Genomic DNA, 16,927 nt, shown 5'->3' with positions numbered 1-16,927 from the left:
GCAATGTTCGCTGAGCTAAGACCAAACTAGATTTTCAGGCTTATAATTTGACATTTAATAATTAAGGATGAATCAATGTTTCAACTATCCTCTTTGCCTCTAGATTTGACTTTATAGAAATCCCCATAATTCAGGATGCTCTGGATACAAGGAAGTTTGGTATAAAAAAACAATATTCAGTCAAGATGTTTTTCTTTTCACTTCAGATGGCCACTTGACTGCGTTATCATAATTCGGAACTTAAGGTTTCAGTACTTTACATGTACATGTCAATCATAAATTTAACCTTTGACTTTAAGGGAAATATATGACCTTCACATATGAAATTCTTCATGATTTTTTCATTCAAGTTATAAAAGGATAAATAGGCACATTTCAAACAACTTTCATTACAGATAATAATAATAACAATAATAGTAATAATAATAATAATATAGAGTATTTGTAATGCGCCAACTCTACATGATTAATGTGTTCGAGGCGCATGGAGAAGAAAAACACAAAAATACACACAAAAATGAACAACAACAATGTGAAAGTAAATCTGAATCTGCTGTAAAGCCGCTTTGAACAAATGAGTTTTGAGGGCATGTTTAAAGCAATCTACACTTGAAATATAACGAATTTGTCGTGGCAATGGATTCCATAGGTGAGGTACAGCGTGTGCAAATAACCGAAACCCCATGATCCTTAGTTTTTGGAACAACAATCAATTGAGAATCGGATGATCTTAAGCGTCTGGGAGGATTATAAGGCATTAACAAATTAGTAGAAGTAATAATGACAATAACAATATTAATAATAATTGTAGTAGTAGTAGTAGTAGTAGCAGAAGTAGTAGTAGTAGAAGTAGTAGAAGTAGAAGTATTATTATTATTATTATTATTATTATTAGAAGTAGTACCTATACAAGTTGTAATAGTCGTGGAAATGGTCATATTATACAAATATACACTGCCTTGAGAGGTTCTGGTTAAAACTATGTGCAAGAGGTGACTCCAATAGTACTATTTGCTGAGGGGCACAGCCCCGAAGCAAATGGTACTTTTGGAGTCACCGAGGTCCATAGTTTAACCAGTACCTCGAATAGAAGGCATGGTATATTTGTTTTATATCCTGCATCAAAAATTTATTTAAAAAAATAAAATTAAAAAAAACATTTTTTGGAAATTTTTTTTTTAGAACAAATACAAAATTAATTTAATTTAATTTTTATCTTAAAAGATTTAAAATATTTTGTTTTCATTGAATTAAGATTTGAAGAAAAAAAATGGATTCAATTTAAAAAAAAATTCACACTTTTTTTGCAACTCCCAAATAGTAAACCCAAATAGTACTCTCATATAGTACTTTCTAAAAATAGATCAAATATTTCTAGTCATGTGACGAGCTCTCAACCAATCAAAAGCCAACACATTTTTGATGCAGGATATAATATTTTATAGACGTATGTAGAAGTATTGTTATTATTATTCATGAAAGGGGAACAAATGTAGTCCACTGATTCTAGGCACTGAGAGTCTTTTTTTGTTTGTTTTTTTGTTAAATGAATTTATTGATAAATATATGCTTTTGAAGAAATCAAACAATCATACATAATCAATTGAAATAACATCGTAACATCTTAACATAGTTCAAATAAAACATGCTTCGTTTTCTTGAATAACAGTGTTTTCAAAAATGCATAGCTTTTTTGTTTTACAGTTCTTTTCGATCTTTAGTCGGTTGTGGATTAGTCTTTTGAAAAAACAAAGAATAGAGATTTCATGAAACATGAGTTTGCGATTTTCTGCTTGCATAAATGTTCAATAAACTGCGTATTTTGCATATATGATAAGAAAATTTAAACTTTTAAATATTTTGTTTTTCAAGTTACAACCTTCAATTAAAACGAACTTGTCAAAAGAAAAATTAACATTGTAAAGTTTTCGAATTATGTCTCCAAATTTTAACCAAAACAATCTTGTGTGCTTGCAGTTTACAAATAAATGGAGATTGTCGTGTAACTGATCATCATATAAACATAAGGGATTGTTACACAATTTCCATTTGAATAAATTATATGTGTTTGGTAATAAGTTGTGTAATAACTTAAAATTGAATTCTGATATTTTGTTTTCTTTCATAGCTTGTAAATTAAATGACCATATGACTTTCCAGTCGATTTGTTCTGTACTATTTAACATTTCTTCCCATTTCTCTTCGATTGGAGGTCTAACAATTGAATGAATAGAGAACGTAGAGTAAAAAAAAACTTCGACTTTCGTTTAGTGTTAACATTCATTATAACATTTTTCATGACACCTTCATTTTCTTCTCGTGTCGCATCATATACATGTACCTGTCTTAACATATTCTGTTTCCAAACTTTAGGAATTGCATTTACTATGATATAATATTCTTGAAACAAAGAAGCATTTTTTTTTCTCAAATCTTTCTTCAATTTCTCTCAAAGACATAAATCTAGAGTATTTTACGACATCATTAATTTTCAAAAGGCCTACATCGAACCATTTTTTAATAAATAATACATTTTTGTTATGATCTCTTATATTTGAGTTAAACCATATGTTTTCACTTCTAACATTAGTACATTGTAAATCAATTGGCGTCTTACATTCTACTATCTCTTTAAAGTCAAACCAAGTATATACCATATTCTTGTAATATTGGAGCATTTTTATATTCTTTAAACAAAACTTCATATCGTCTTTTGTACATTTACTATTTAACACATATTGTAATTTGCCCACTTTTTTAAAGAAACCATCAATTACCTTTTTCCACTTTGAGTATTCATAGGAGAAGTAGTGCAATATCCACGTTAATATAAAACTTTGTAACAGAACATTTAAATCAACCATTTTTAATCCTCCATACTCATAACTCATACAAACCACTTTTCTTTTTATTTTATGTTTTTTCCATTCCACAAAAATGTATACAGTAAAGAATCAATGAGTTTCCGGCATGGAAATCATTTGAGCATTGTATATAATTTGAGAAACAAGAAATGATTTCTTTTTCAAGATGGATTCAACATTCTTTCTTTTGTCTAACAAGTTCCCAGTGCCTTTGGTCTGGATGTTCGTCTAATTGGAGGACCTGACAGCTACAGTGGTCGAGTAGAGGTTCGTCATGATGGTGTCTGGGGTACTGTCTGTGATGACGGGTGGGATATTCAAGATGCAACAGTCGTCTGTAGAATGCTTGGCTTTGAGTACGCATCGATGTCCACTGGTTATGCATCATATGGCGAAGGCTCAGACAGCATCTTCCTGGATAATGTCCACTGCAGTGGATTGGAGACCGATCTAGGAGAGTGCAGTCACAATGGGTTTGAAGTTCACAATTGTCAACATAACGAGGATGCGGGCGTTGTGTGTTCTAGAAACGGTATACCAATCATTTTCATTTAACAATAGGGACTTTTAGATTGAGTGGACGAGAACACGACGAACGCCGACTGATCATGCGTGTCAACGTACTTAACTGCCCATGTTGACTACAATTAGATATCTTTTAGATTGCACTCGAAGATATACATGCATGCAGGAAGTAACACTATGAACATCACGGACAAAGAAAGAGAACAAAATATACAGTTCCTCATTCAACCAGGCGCATACACAGGGGGGGGGGGGGGGGGAGTTTGGGGGTTTAACCTCCCCCCTTTGGATATTTTTATGTGTGTAAACCCCCGCCCCCATAACCCCCCTAACCCCCCCCCCCCCCCCCGCCCCCTCGGATTTTTTGTTTTGATTTGTTTTTATTAAAAAAAAAAAAAAAATATTCCCATGGCTGACCTAAAAAAGGTGACCTTACCCCCCCCCCCCAAAAAAGTGTCCTATTACCCCCCCCCCCCCCCCCGCATTCAGCGGTCGGCTGAGTCGTTGCGGTTTTTTTTCGTTCCGAATTATAAATGTTAACCCCCCCCCCCCCCCCTTGAAAAAATCCTGCGTACGCGCCTGCATTCAACCCTCAACAAAAGAACATCCCTTCACTGCTATTATGTAAAAATGTGTAGTACAGGTGAATATGCATGTGACACCTGTTCTACATATTCTTACATAATAGCAGGGAAGGGATGTTCCTTTGTCTACCTGAGGAGCTGTATATTTTATGCGCACGCGGCATACTAGTACCTTGAGCATGTAAAGGCGCTATGTAAATATCAATATGTATGTATGTACTAGATTTAGGAAAATCAAGGTCGATGCATTCTCGATCGCCGACTGAGACGACGTAACGCATGCGCAGTGTCTTAAAATGACGTAACACGTTGCAGTCGAAGCTGTCGACGTGCAAATCTAAAAGTCCCTAATAGGGCTACCTGCTCAGACCCCAGTCGAAATTAAACTGTAACGATTAAAGCGTATGGCCACATTTAAAAGATTAAAACAAGCGGCAATTCTGCCAATAAATCATGAAATCATTCCCGACACTGCTACACTTTGGAACGGAAGTTGCATCAAAGAATTAGAATACTTAGCTCGTAGATGCTATTATTGAAGTCAAAACTAAACAAAATCAGACTGTAGCTGAATTTGTCTAACGAGAAGATAAAATCGTTGAGGGCGTGTCATAAACCTACACAACGACTTTTCATGCCTTTTGATAATAACAATAATAATAATAATACTAACATTTATGTTATTTTAATGCTTATGATTTTTAGCGCTGTACAATAATTACCCTGGTATTATCCGACCGGCCCAGTAAGGCGTTCCGGTGCTCTGACACTGGAGGAATTTCTACATAACATGTATGATCTAATCTCTTTTTAGTTATGTAGTTATTGGTGAGCTCTAACCGGCATGTCGAAACCTATTTATATGAACTTGTGCTCTCGAAAATGTGGATACAATACCAATTTTTGGTGAATTGCCGGCTAAGCTCTCAAGGATGGCGAGCTTCTTCACTCATGTAATTTATAGACAAGTCAGAAATCTTAGAGCATATACTGTAGATAAATGAGGTAATGAATGAATCAATAAGTTCACGCAATTTAGCTTTTCCTGCAATAGCTCAAAATTACATTGAAAAGCTTAATACATGTTAATGACAGTTAGTCTAAAACGCCAAAATACCTACAACCCCCGCCCGATTGTTTATGTATTCTTTTATTTAGATCCAGATCTGCAAGTTCGTCTAGTTAGTGGACAAACCGCCTTGGAAGGTCTCGTTGAGGTGTTCTTTAACGGTTCTTGGGGAACGGTTTGCGACGATCTTTGGGACTTGAACGACGCCAGAATAGTATGCAGAATGCTTGGCTTTCAGACCACATTGAGAGCAGTCACGAACGCTGAATACGGTGAAGGTTCTGGAAGCATCATTCTTGATAATGTCAGATGCCTTGGGACAGAAAGCAACCTTGCTGAATGCTCCCACAATGGATATGGGATTAATGATTGTGGACATAGTGAAGACGCTGGTGCTGTCTGCGCTCATGGTGAGATTATACTCATGGAATCCAAACGTTAAAGAGGGGAATTAAAGAATAATCCAAACTTAATAGATATAGCTCCTCTAAAAGAAAGCAGGAAAGCATGCAGACTGGCGAAATCGGACAAAAAGAAGAAAGATATGAATAATTCGTCCTTGTTTTCACGAAGTGACGGTAGTGAGGAAAATCGTAACGCAAAGTGAATGCAATTTTTTTTCACTACCGTCACTTCGTGAAAACAGCGACGAATTGTTCGAAATTGTAATCACTGTACAGGTACCTCAAACTCAACGATTCACTAATATCACTGTGATGTAGTGGCAGACAATTGTTCCCATTCGTTTCAAATCACAAAATGACTAAAATTTCATTTGTCTTCCGAATATATAACTTAAGAGGGTCTTTTCTGTTTAGAGGACATTATGCTATACTTCCCAATGAAGAATACACCATGTCAATGTCACAATCCACTGACCGAATGGATTTGTGTAATATATCATTGCCCCATTCAAAATGACTTTTGACTATTCTAATGTTATTCGACATTAACTATACCCCGCTTCTCACAAAATTATCTTGTCTGCTTATGCTAAAAAGCTTTCAATGATGTCGATGTGTTCGCCTAAAGTCAGTATGATTTAAATTCCATTGTTAAATGGTTCAATTGATATCAAAATACATTAAAAAAAATTCTTCCATAACTAGGCTTTATACTTTTCAATGGTTCAAGTTATAACTAAAGTTCATTCAGCTCACACTGACATGATTTCTGACCTTCCCAAATTCTGTCAAAACTTTTAGCTTTATACCCATTTGCATTTAAAACATATATGATACAAAATTGTGAACTTTTACTAATTTTATCTTCTTTTTGCTCTGAATGCTCGACTATCAGAGAATCCTCCTCTTGAAGTTCGCCTCGCAGATGGCCCAAACTCCAGAGAAGGCAGAGTTGAGGTGCTATACGAAGGCTCCTGGGGTACAATCTGTGATGACTACTGGGATTCGAAGGATGCCAAGGTTGTTTGTAGAATGCTTGGTTTTAACGGGGCATTGAGTGTACCACGTCGAAGCGCCGCCTACGGCCAAGGTTCTGGCCCCATTCTCCTTGATAACGTCGCATGTTTCGGAACAGAAAACAGCTTGGCAGAATGCTCTCATAGAGGCTTTGGAGTTCACGACTGTGGCCATGCAGAAGATGCTGCTGTGCTCTGCTCTATCGGTATTCTGTTTGAATAAATACTTTAAAAAAATATATATATTTAACTAGCAGAGACTAGAGACACAGTGAAGCTTTTGTCTTCGACTCATCAGTTTAAACCGTAAGAATGAACAGAACAAATGTATATGTGCCTATTTATATATAAACCGATTGCTATTCTTTTATTTGTAGTCCCATTGATATGTTTATGTATTTTGAGAACAACAGAGTTATCACTGTTAAACATCATCATAATCATATTAGGACTCCTCAACCCTCCCTCTCTATCCCATGGTGCAACTGCAAGCAGGCGCGTACGCAGGGGGTGGTTTTGGGGTTAACCCCCCCCCCCCCCTCTAGTTTTTTTTAGGTTCCATGACACATGCTCCGCCGACGATTGCTCCGCCGACATTTACTCCGCAAAACGCGACAATTGCTCCGCGACATTTGCTCCTCGACATTTGCTCCGACGTCAAATGCTCCGCCGACAGGTGCTCCGCCGACAGTAGCTCCGCCGACAGTTGCTCCGCCGACAATTGCTCCGCCGACAGATGCTCCGCCGACAATTGCTCCTCCGACAATTGCTCCGCCGACAATTGCTCCGCCGTCAATTGCTCCGCAAAACGCGACAATTGCTCCGCCGACATTTGCTCCGCCGACATTTGCTCCGCCTGAAGCGACACTTGCTCCGCCGACATTTGCTCCGCCGACATTTGCTCCGCCGACATTTGCTCCGCTGTCAATTGCTCCGCCGACAATTGCTCCGCCTGAAGCGACAATTGCTCCGGTGACATATGCTCCGCCGACAATTGCTCCGACGACATTTGCTCCGCCGACAATTGCTCCGCCGACAATTGCTCCGCCGACAATTGCTCCGTCGACAATTGCTCCGCCGACAATTGCTCCGCCTGAAGCGACAATTGCTCCGGTGACATTTGCTCCGCCGACAATTGCTCCGACGACATTTGCTCCGCATGAAGCGACACTTGCTCCGGTGACATTTGCTCCGACGACGTTTGCTCCGCCCAAAAAGTGTCCCATTAAATACAAATGCTACTAGTACTACGACAAATGCTTCGCCGACAATATTTTTTTTTCACGGGTTGTTTTTGTTTCTTTCTTTTTTTCTTCATTTTTTGAATGCATTTCATGACATTATGTAAATGAAATGAAATGAATGAATGTTGATAATGTGGGAGGAAAAAGCAGTTGCCTAAAAGTCATTTCGAATATACTGAAATAACTTTCCATCTATCACTGTACGTCCCACATAATGTACACTAAACACTCATTACATGTCATGGGAAGTTTTTTTTTTTTAAAGTAGAGCAGCAAGCCACATTCCCCAATACGCGCATACCTCCTAGTTAATTTCAAACAGCTCATCAATATGTAAGACCTGAAATTACCTCAATGAAAGAAGACTAATAACATGAGAGGAAAGAAAAGAGCAAAAAAGACAACCGTTTTTTGCTATTCCCCATAATGTTTGATTTAAAAAAATAAAAAATAAAATTATAGCTCCTTACGCAAGTTCTCCGGCGAAAGATAATTACTCCGCTCAAAATCTGTTTCATGTATTACTCATTAGCTGATCCAAAGCTCAAGGCTATATTATCTCTCTCTCTCTCTCTCTTTCTCTCTCTCCCATGCTCCTCCTTTTCCTGTTTACACCGTTTTCTTGTCTTCTTTGCTCTTTTCTTTCCTCTCATGCTATTAGTCTTCTTTCATTTCCATCACTTCTTCTCTGCTCCCCCTCTCGAGTTCTATTTCTCTCGTGAAATTGAAACGTAAAGTAATACAATCATGTAGTACATTCTTGTTTAGAATAATATTTTCAATAATATCCAGTCCATTTTCTAAAGGTTTCTTTCCTTTAGTTAAGTGTATGTAGCTTTAATATATATATGTTAGTGTGCAAAACACTCCGTTTCATTCGAGTACTTTGTTTTCACTAAATAATTTAAGGGACTCACGAAGCCACCGGAAGAAGAGCAATTGGCTTATCATGAAGAACTAACATCAAACTGCAACAAAATGATTTGTATAAATGTGAATAAGCAGAAAGGCTGCCATCTCGTTTTCCCGTCTGAATGGGTTCTCTTCCTTACGTATATAAGTGCCCTTATTTTCTAAACTTTTTTTTTATATTTGTGTGTTTATTAAATTTTCAATCATATAAAAATTACATATTTACAAGTCATTGGTAATAATTAGACAAACAAAAAAACCAATATGTATAACTAACAATAATAAAAGGACAAGAAAGTTATAAAAAAAAAAAATTATAGTAAAAAAAAATACACTGTACACATATAAATCATAGTTTGAACTCCAGTGCATAAAGGGGAGTGAGGGGGCACAGGAATAAAAGTTAAATCAACATGAGTATCATAAGTCAAATCGCCATTTCTTAAAATGCGAAACAAGCTTGTTCCTTTTTTTCGCTGAGAAATATTCAATATCTTTTTGTTTCTTTATAAAACTCTTAAAAAGATCAACACTTGGTAAATCCCCCTTACTTATTTTCTAAACTTCCATGATGACCTATTACATTGTATAATGCTTTACCTAGTAAGATGCATTGATCGAGGTAATTTCAGGTATTACATATTGATGAGCTACTTGAAATTAACTAGGAGGTATGCGCGTATTGGGGAATGTGGCTTGCTGCTCTACTTTTTTTTAAAAACTTCCCACGACATGTAATGAGTGTTTAGTATACATTATATGGGACGTACAGTGATAGATGGAAAGTTATTTCAGTATATTCGAAATGACTTTTAGGTAACTCCTTTTTCCTCCCACTTCATCAACATTCCTTCATTTCATTTCATCTACATTATTTCAAGAAATGCATTCAGAAAATGAAGAAGAAAAAAAGAAACGAAAAAAATAGGTGTAAAGAAAATATTGTCGGCGAAGCATTTGTCGTAGTACTAGTAGCATTTGTAGTTTATGGGACACTTTTGGGGCGGAGCAAATGTCGGCGGAGCAAGTGTCGCTTCAGGCGGAGCAAATGTCGGCGGAGCAAATGTCGGCGGAGCAATTGTCGCGTTTTGCGGAGCAATTAACGGCGGAGCAATTGTCGGCGGAGCAATTGTCGGCGGAGCAATTGTCGGCGGAGCATCTGTCGGCGGAGCAATTGTCGGCGGAGCAACTGTCGACGGAGCAACTGTCGGCGGAGCAACTGTCGGCGGAGCATTTGACGTCGGAGCAAATGTCGCGGAGCAAATGTCGCGGAGCAATTGTCGCGTTTTGCGGAGTAAATGTCGGCGGAGCAATCGTCGGCGGAGCATGTGTCGGGTTACCTTTTTTTATGTGTATGTTTTATGTATGTTATTTCGGACAACCCTCCCCTTTTGAGATTTTTTTTTATAATTTTTTTTAATTATAAAAATTAAAAATTAAATTAAAAAAAAAAAAAAAATTGCCAATAGCTGACCTTAAAAGGGTGACCTTACCCCCCCCCCCCCCCAACTGGACAAAATGTTAAATTTTCAAATTTCGAGACCAAAATAAAAAAAGTGTCCTTTTACCCCCCCCCCCCCCCCCCCCCCCAAAAAAAAAAAAAAAAACAAAACAAAACAAAACAAAACAATTCCCCCCCCCCCCCCCGCAGCGGCTGGCTGAGTCGTTACGATTTTTTTGGGACTGTAAAAAAAAAAAAAAAGTATACGCTTACGCTATACTTTACACTTCCCCATGTGTGTCTCCCACCACGGTTTGCTAATCTATTCAAACGATCTGATTTCCAGAAGGCACCACAAGTGAGCTTTTTGAAGTTCGTCTTGTCGATGGAAGAAGCAAGAATGAAGGAAGGGTTGAGATGTTCTACAACACATCCTGGGTGATATTGTGTGGTGCTGGATGGGGCCGGAGAGAAGCCGACGTGGTCTGTAGAATGCTGGGGTTCACGGATGCTTCAGATGTGCTACATAATGCAGCATTCGGTGAAGGAATCGGAATGGTCTCCCTGGAAGGTATCTCCTGTCTTGGATCAGAGAACAGCCTGCTTGCCTGTACCTTCACATCTTTAGAACCGAACAGCTGTCCAAGCAGTCAGGACGTCGGAGTCATGTGCAAAGGTACAGGTAACTGCAATGTTGTATCGTGGTCCTCGTCAGATCTTACACGATCGCAAAGACTTTCATTAAATCAACTCGTGTTCGGATATTGGCATTCGCAGGATTCTTTCGAAGGGGGGGTTTTAAAATTTGAAAATCACGCTGAAAATTTCGCAACGACTTAGCCAGCCGCTGAATAAGCGGAGGGTGGGGGGGGGGGGGGGGGGGGGGGTGAAGAGCATCCTTTTTTTTTTTTGGGGGGGGGGAGGGTGTTTCAAAATTTGAAAATTAGGTCGGTCGATATTTCGTTTCGTTAGGGGGGGGGGTCAGCTTTTTTGGTCACCCATTACCACAATCTTTTTTATTTTTTTTTAAATTTATTTATTATTATTTTTTAATTAAAACAAAATTTGAGGGGGGGGGGGGGAGGGGGGGCGGGTCGTCCAAAACACACGCATACACAATTTTTTAGGGGGGTTCAACCCCCAACCCCCCCCCCCCTCCCCCTCCCCTGCGTACGCGCCTGGGCGTACGTCATTGTAGTTTCGAAAGATCAATGATAAGGGTAGGTAGATTTTTCGAAAGTCTTTGCGAATGTGTTGTATCCGGACTTCTCTCGGTAGCTACTGAGGTACTGAATGATGAGTAATGTAATCAGGCACGATGGGATTGATTATAGAATATCCAATAATTGACATCCCCACTCCCCCCTCCTCCGAGGGGGGGGGGGGGGAGACTAATTTGCCAATTTCGCCAACATCCCTACATTTGAGATTAAGAAAATAATGTTGTGAATTTGTTAGCGACAAGATCATAAGCACAAGAATAATGTATTAAAATGAAGCTATATATTATTTTTCTTGCAGGAGCTCTGATATCGAATGCCAAATTTGACCCAACAACCACATTGGGACATCCAGAACATGGCTCTCAGTGTCCGACTGTTAATTCAGTGTCTTCCGCTGAAAACAGTCGAACACTCTCACCTGTCTCAATAGTACTTGGAGCAATCTTGGCGGCGTCGTATGCACTGTTCCTGCTGTTAGGCCTCTATGGGTCCCATCGACTTAGAAAGCTGGAAAGGATGACGGTTAATGACTCGAGTGAACAGCCTACTTCAAAGGGAACAGGTTCTCCTGAAGCAGCATCAGCGCACCTGAATCTCACCTCACCTTCTAGGAAGTCCACAGAGACCCTTGGAAAGAAAGCTCCTCGTGAACTGATATACATGAACTTGGAGGTACCAGAGAACACCATTGGAGGAGACCAGGTTTACACAGATCTGTCGTTTAAAAAGGGCAGTGAACAGGAAGGTCCCAGTCGCGAGTATAAAGCTCCCATGAAGCCGCCAGTTGGTCGCAAGCCTAAATCTGGGAGGCTTGGATCTCTAGATAGACCTGACCCCTCACCCTTGACCCAACATGACCCCATATATAATGAATGTTATTGATTATAATAATGAATATTGAAGGAGAGTTAGGAAGACTCAGTATGATCGCAAAGACTTTCGAGAAATCAACCGAAGGCACTCTCCGATACCTTGTCCGTCTGCAAACATTGCAACCATGTATTACGCAATCCTAACACGATTCCCGTGAGATATATATGTATAATAAGGTATTGAAACTGACGTTTCTAGAACACCAACCCCCCTGGACATCCACCCCCGGATAACTACCCCCAGTAAACTACACCCTTAGGACAATTACCCTCTAGGACATGTACCCCCTATGACAACCATCCTCTAGGACAAGCACCCCCCCCCCCAGACAACTGTCCTAGGGATAGTTGACCTGGGGTGGTTATCCTGGTGGATTTCTAGGGGGTAGGTGTCCGGATACGGAAATTATCCTTGAGTTGGTTTCCGAAAGACTTACCGATTATGTTTTCCAGAAATTATAGCCGGACCCGTTACAAAAGACTCTGTCGCGGGACAATTTCCACGCAGAATCGGGATACAATACGAATCCCCAAAATGGCTTGGATTTCAAACAAGGTTTCCCGAGAGGAACTCGTTTCTTTATAGGATTAATATGATTTTCCACCGAGGTTTACTTCTGTCCAGGAACAGAGCCAGGTGACAAGGGAAAGTATCTACCTAAAATATTACCTCTTCCTTCTCGGTACATAGCCGTAATAACAAAACATGGTCTTGATAAGGACTAGATGATAATACCTATTATCATGTCGACTAGAAAAAGAAAATAATGTGGATAATTCCTATTTCGAACTAGTCCAGAATATGGCCGGTTCTTTATTCCCTACACGTGATTCGACCCGCCGAAGATGGCATTATCAACGAACTCGTTCGTTCACCAGCCCCAGGCACAGAACTGTAAAATCCGTATTTTACAGTTCTGTGGCACTATGGCCCAGCCAGTGCCATTGATTAGGAGAGTTTGGCCAACCCGGTTCGAGTTGGACACAATATGGCGACTACTGCTTTGTTGGGCAAGCACAAAACAAAATAATATACGACATGTTGTGACCCAGTAAAACCAGGTTGGCCAAACTATTTGTATAACGCCATCTTCGGCTGGCAATATGGGGGAGGTGGCATTGCGCTGTATGGTGTGGTGGAGATCAAAATTAATTCGGCCAGATTCTGGACTACTTTCAAACATGGCTACATAATTATGCTCTCTAGATCATCTATACTGTTCATAGTGTTAGTCCTCCGGCATCTTGCAATATCCCCATCCCCTCTGACCATCCAGGGTACCGTTTTTTTCATCATAGAGATGTATTCTAACTGAGGTATAGACCAGTTTTGGAAACGCCCCCCTCTCAAAAAAAAAATTGAAGCTCTTATTACCAATCATGTGAAAGAATATGTTTTGACTAATACGTGATGATACACACTTTGCAGGGAAAGCCGCCTACTAATTGATATATTTGGTAATTTAGTATATCTATCCGGACCATATAGATATCGCGCACGTGTCGCGTAGTCCCATACACATCTTTCTGCACAGTGATTGTAACTTTACCAAGACTGGGCCAAATTTCTTATCATTTTGATGATTCCTTGCAGTACACACCAATACTTATATGTGTGCTAGATTATCAACCTTTTCTGATCGATTCCACAACGTTTCTTTCACAATCGCATGACCAGAACTGGTCTTTACCTTTAACGCCATCATATATCACTTCATATAATATTAGGAGTGCATTGTAAAAGGAAATTATGTTTTTGCATAAAACGTTGCTTAATTGACTTTAAACATATTGTATATATTGTAGGTAAGTTTTCACAACATTCAATTTCATCAGTTCTTTGTAGTCGCAAAATTTTGGTTAATGGTAAAATTTAAAAGTGTGCACGCGATGTGAGCGGGTGGGGGGGGGGTTAAAGAAAATAAATGTTTAAAGTGACTCGGTAACATTGTTGAAAGTTTATTTAAAAAAATTGCTTAATTTTTGTATCATGATAAAATGTTACTTACTATATTCCTCTTACTGTACTAACCCTCTGACATGCAAACAATCCTGAAAAAAATCTCAAACCACGAAGATATCTATGGATTTCTTAGAAGGCGTCAATGTATGACACCCTCTAACAGTGATTAACAGTAAATTCTCCCAACCATTTTTGAATTTTCCCAACCGTTTTTCTATGAAAGAGAGACATACAACAGGCTATACAAAATCTGTCAACACTTAAATGTCTGGAGTGGAATGTAGTGCCATTTTATTGCTTTGTGGCGATTTACATTCACCTAAAATGTAATTAAATTGTAGTTGGGAGAATTAAGAAATCGATTAGATCAGTATTTCCCAATTTGTACCATGAATTATGGTCCGTTTTCACTCAAATTTTCAGATTCTCTTTAATTGTACATCTAGCATTGAAGTCACTACCTTAGCACTATATCTCTCATCTGAACAATGTTACCTAGTCCCTTTCAACAGATTGACATGATATGGTAATTATGATCACGCACAGTCATGTATAAAGCACAATATTCTCCTCTTTAAGTACATGTGTATAATGCTATACGTAAATGTTTGTATCTTGTAAAAAAATATGATACATGGAAGCTACATTTAAAGAATTGTTTCTACAGTATTGATAACAAAAACGTGATAGTCTATGTTAGCCTAAACTTTGTTTCATTTGTAACCTGATTATCATATAGGCTGGGAATTGTTTTAATTTTTGCACATAGTATGAGATGATGTTTTTGCATAAAAATTGTTTAATTGACTTTAAACATAATGTATATATTGTAGGCCGTTTTCACAACGTTCAATTTCATCAGTTATTTGTAGTCGCAACATTTTTAGTTAAAGGTACTCTGTCCCTTTTGCAGCCAACCTCAAATTCTGTAGAACGTTGCAATTATGAATATGTCATGTATGTCCTATCTGTGAAATTTAAATGTTAGCAGTGTCCTAATATTCAAATTATGCAAGGAAGCCTGTTTACTTGCTAGACTTCACTGTCAGACACTATTGAGTGACTGACTGACTGGCTTTATTCTTCTTTGATAATAACATACATAAAACGAGCTGTAAAGGGTACATGAGCATTTGTCTACATCAATAACCCACTTCTTGTGATGGCCAAAATTAAACTGATTGAATCTTTGCGCAACATAAAACGTATGACCATTCAGTACAATGGTCAAAAAATCAAGACTATTACTTTTATTGGCTCTGTAGATTCCTAAGTCGATGTGACAACTAATAGTCGTTATTTTCCCATTTGAAGACATTTTCACGCCCCACCATTTTTAAGGAAGTTCTAAATTAGTATTATCTTTCAAATGCCGTTGGAATTTAACCTTTTCATTTTTTTTTTTGGCCTGCGATGGGACATAGTACCTTTAATACTAGGATTTAAAAACGTGCACAATGTGAGCGGGTGGGGAGGTTAAAAAAAAAATATTTAAAAAGATATTGACACGATAAATATGATCACACACAGGCATGTACAAAGCACAATATCATTTCTTTCAGTATAAGGTGGAGTGAGTGTTAGGCAAGTACGTTGGTAAGAGTAGGTGAAAGTGGTTTAAGTTGGGATAAGTGAGGTTGGGGGTGGTGGGTGGATTAAGAAGGCGCGTGTGCGTATGAGGTTTAAGGGTATGGGAAAGGGTGTTCGGCATGTATGAATGTAGCAACGCAACCACGGGTGTGAGTTATGTGTGTGAAATGTGGGCGAGGGAGGGGGCATGTGGATGGGTGAGAATGAGGTACTGTGGGAGACTGTGAACGAGGGAAATGGATTGGTGTGAGTGTGCTTTGAGTCTACTTTAGGGTAGATTAATGAAGAAAAAAATATATTCCAAAACTTCCCTTCTCTGATCTGCCCTCCCCCCTCTCTCTCTCTCTCTCTCTCTCTCTCTCTCTTTCTCTTTATCTTTCTATCTCTTTGTATATCTTTGTATTTCGATCATCCCCTTTAATAAGACTTACATAGTTTCAAATAAAAAAAACACAAACACTATTCGTTTGTAAAAGATTATACTGCATTTAGATGTGTAAAGGTGTAGAGGTGTCGTGGTCGAGTGGATAAGTTGCTAGACTGTCGATCAGAAGGTCCGCGGTTCGAGTTCCGCCGCCGCACTAATGTCCTTTGGCAAGACATTGATCTACCTTTGCCACACTCCACCCAGGTGAAGCAAATGGGTACCTGGTAGGAATTTTATTCCTTGAAATTGAAATGCTAGAGCGCCGTATGGCAGCCGTGCTAAAGCCGGGGTAATAATCGGGAGCGCTATACAAGAACCCATTATTATTTATTTATTATTTCACGTGCTTTTCAAGGAAAAAGTAAACTATATTTGCAAGTATGCAAGGTTGATATGAACATTTCTTGAGAAACTTAAAGACTTTTATGATGTATAACATATCTTTAGATGTATGTAGTACGATCCTATTGTCCCCCTTTTTTTCTTTCTCTTTTCTCTTTACTTCATTTTTCCTTTTAATAATAATAATAAGACTTTCATAAAATGCCCCTTAAAAAACACAATCTGTGTTGCAAGAGATTAACCTCCCCTTCTCATGTCTTCTCACCCCTATAAAAAAAAACACATACACGCTTTCCCATCCTCTCACAATATATTTCCACGATATGCGAGTATCGCTATTATAAAAACCTCCATTGATAATATAGGTGGCGTGCGGAATGTTTAGGAAATTGAATTCCTGTTAACTTTTCTTTTCTTTGAATGGAAATTTATATGTGATTCAATTGTTCAG

The 16,927-nt window shown here is 38.5% G+C and overlaps 1 protein-coding gene across 1 annotated transcript in view; it reads left to right on the top strand.

Moving 5' to 3' along the window:
* LOC105437082 (deleted in malignant brain tumors 1 protein-like) overlaps positions 1-12,164 on the top strand; it is a 40,435-nt gene extending 28,271 nt beyond the window's left edge. Inside the window, exons 2-6 of the mRNA XM_030978858.1 lie at positions 3,064-3,327; positions 5,132-5,452; positions 6,342-6,668; positions 10,406-10,741; positions 11,581-12,164. Coding sequence (XP_030834718.1) covers positions 3,064-3,327; positions 5,132-5,452; positions 6,342-6,668; positions 10,406-10,741; positions 11,581-12,164 — 1,832 coding nt within the window. The remainder of the gene's footprint in view (positions 1-3,063; positions 3,328-5,131; positions 5,453-6,341; positions 6,669-10,405; positions 10,742-11,580) is intronic.
* Positions 12,165-16,927: the final 4,763 nt, after the last annotated feature.

This window comes from Strongylocentrotus purpuratus, unplaced genomic scaffold (assembly GCF_000002235.5).
Source record: "Strongylocentrotus purpuratus isolate Spur 01 unplaced genomic scaffold, Spur_5.0 spur5_scaffold_1, whole genome shotgun sequence".
Classification (NCBI taxonomy): Eukaryota; Metazoa; Echinodermata; class Echinoidea; order Camarodonta; family Strongylocentrotidae; genus Strongylocentrotus; species Strongylocentrotus purpuratus.
This window is presented reverse-complemented; position numbering and strand designations above follow the sequence as displayed.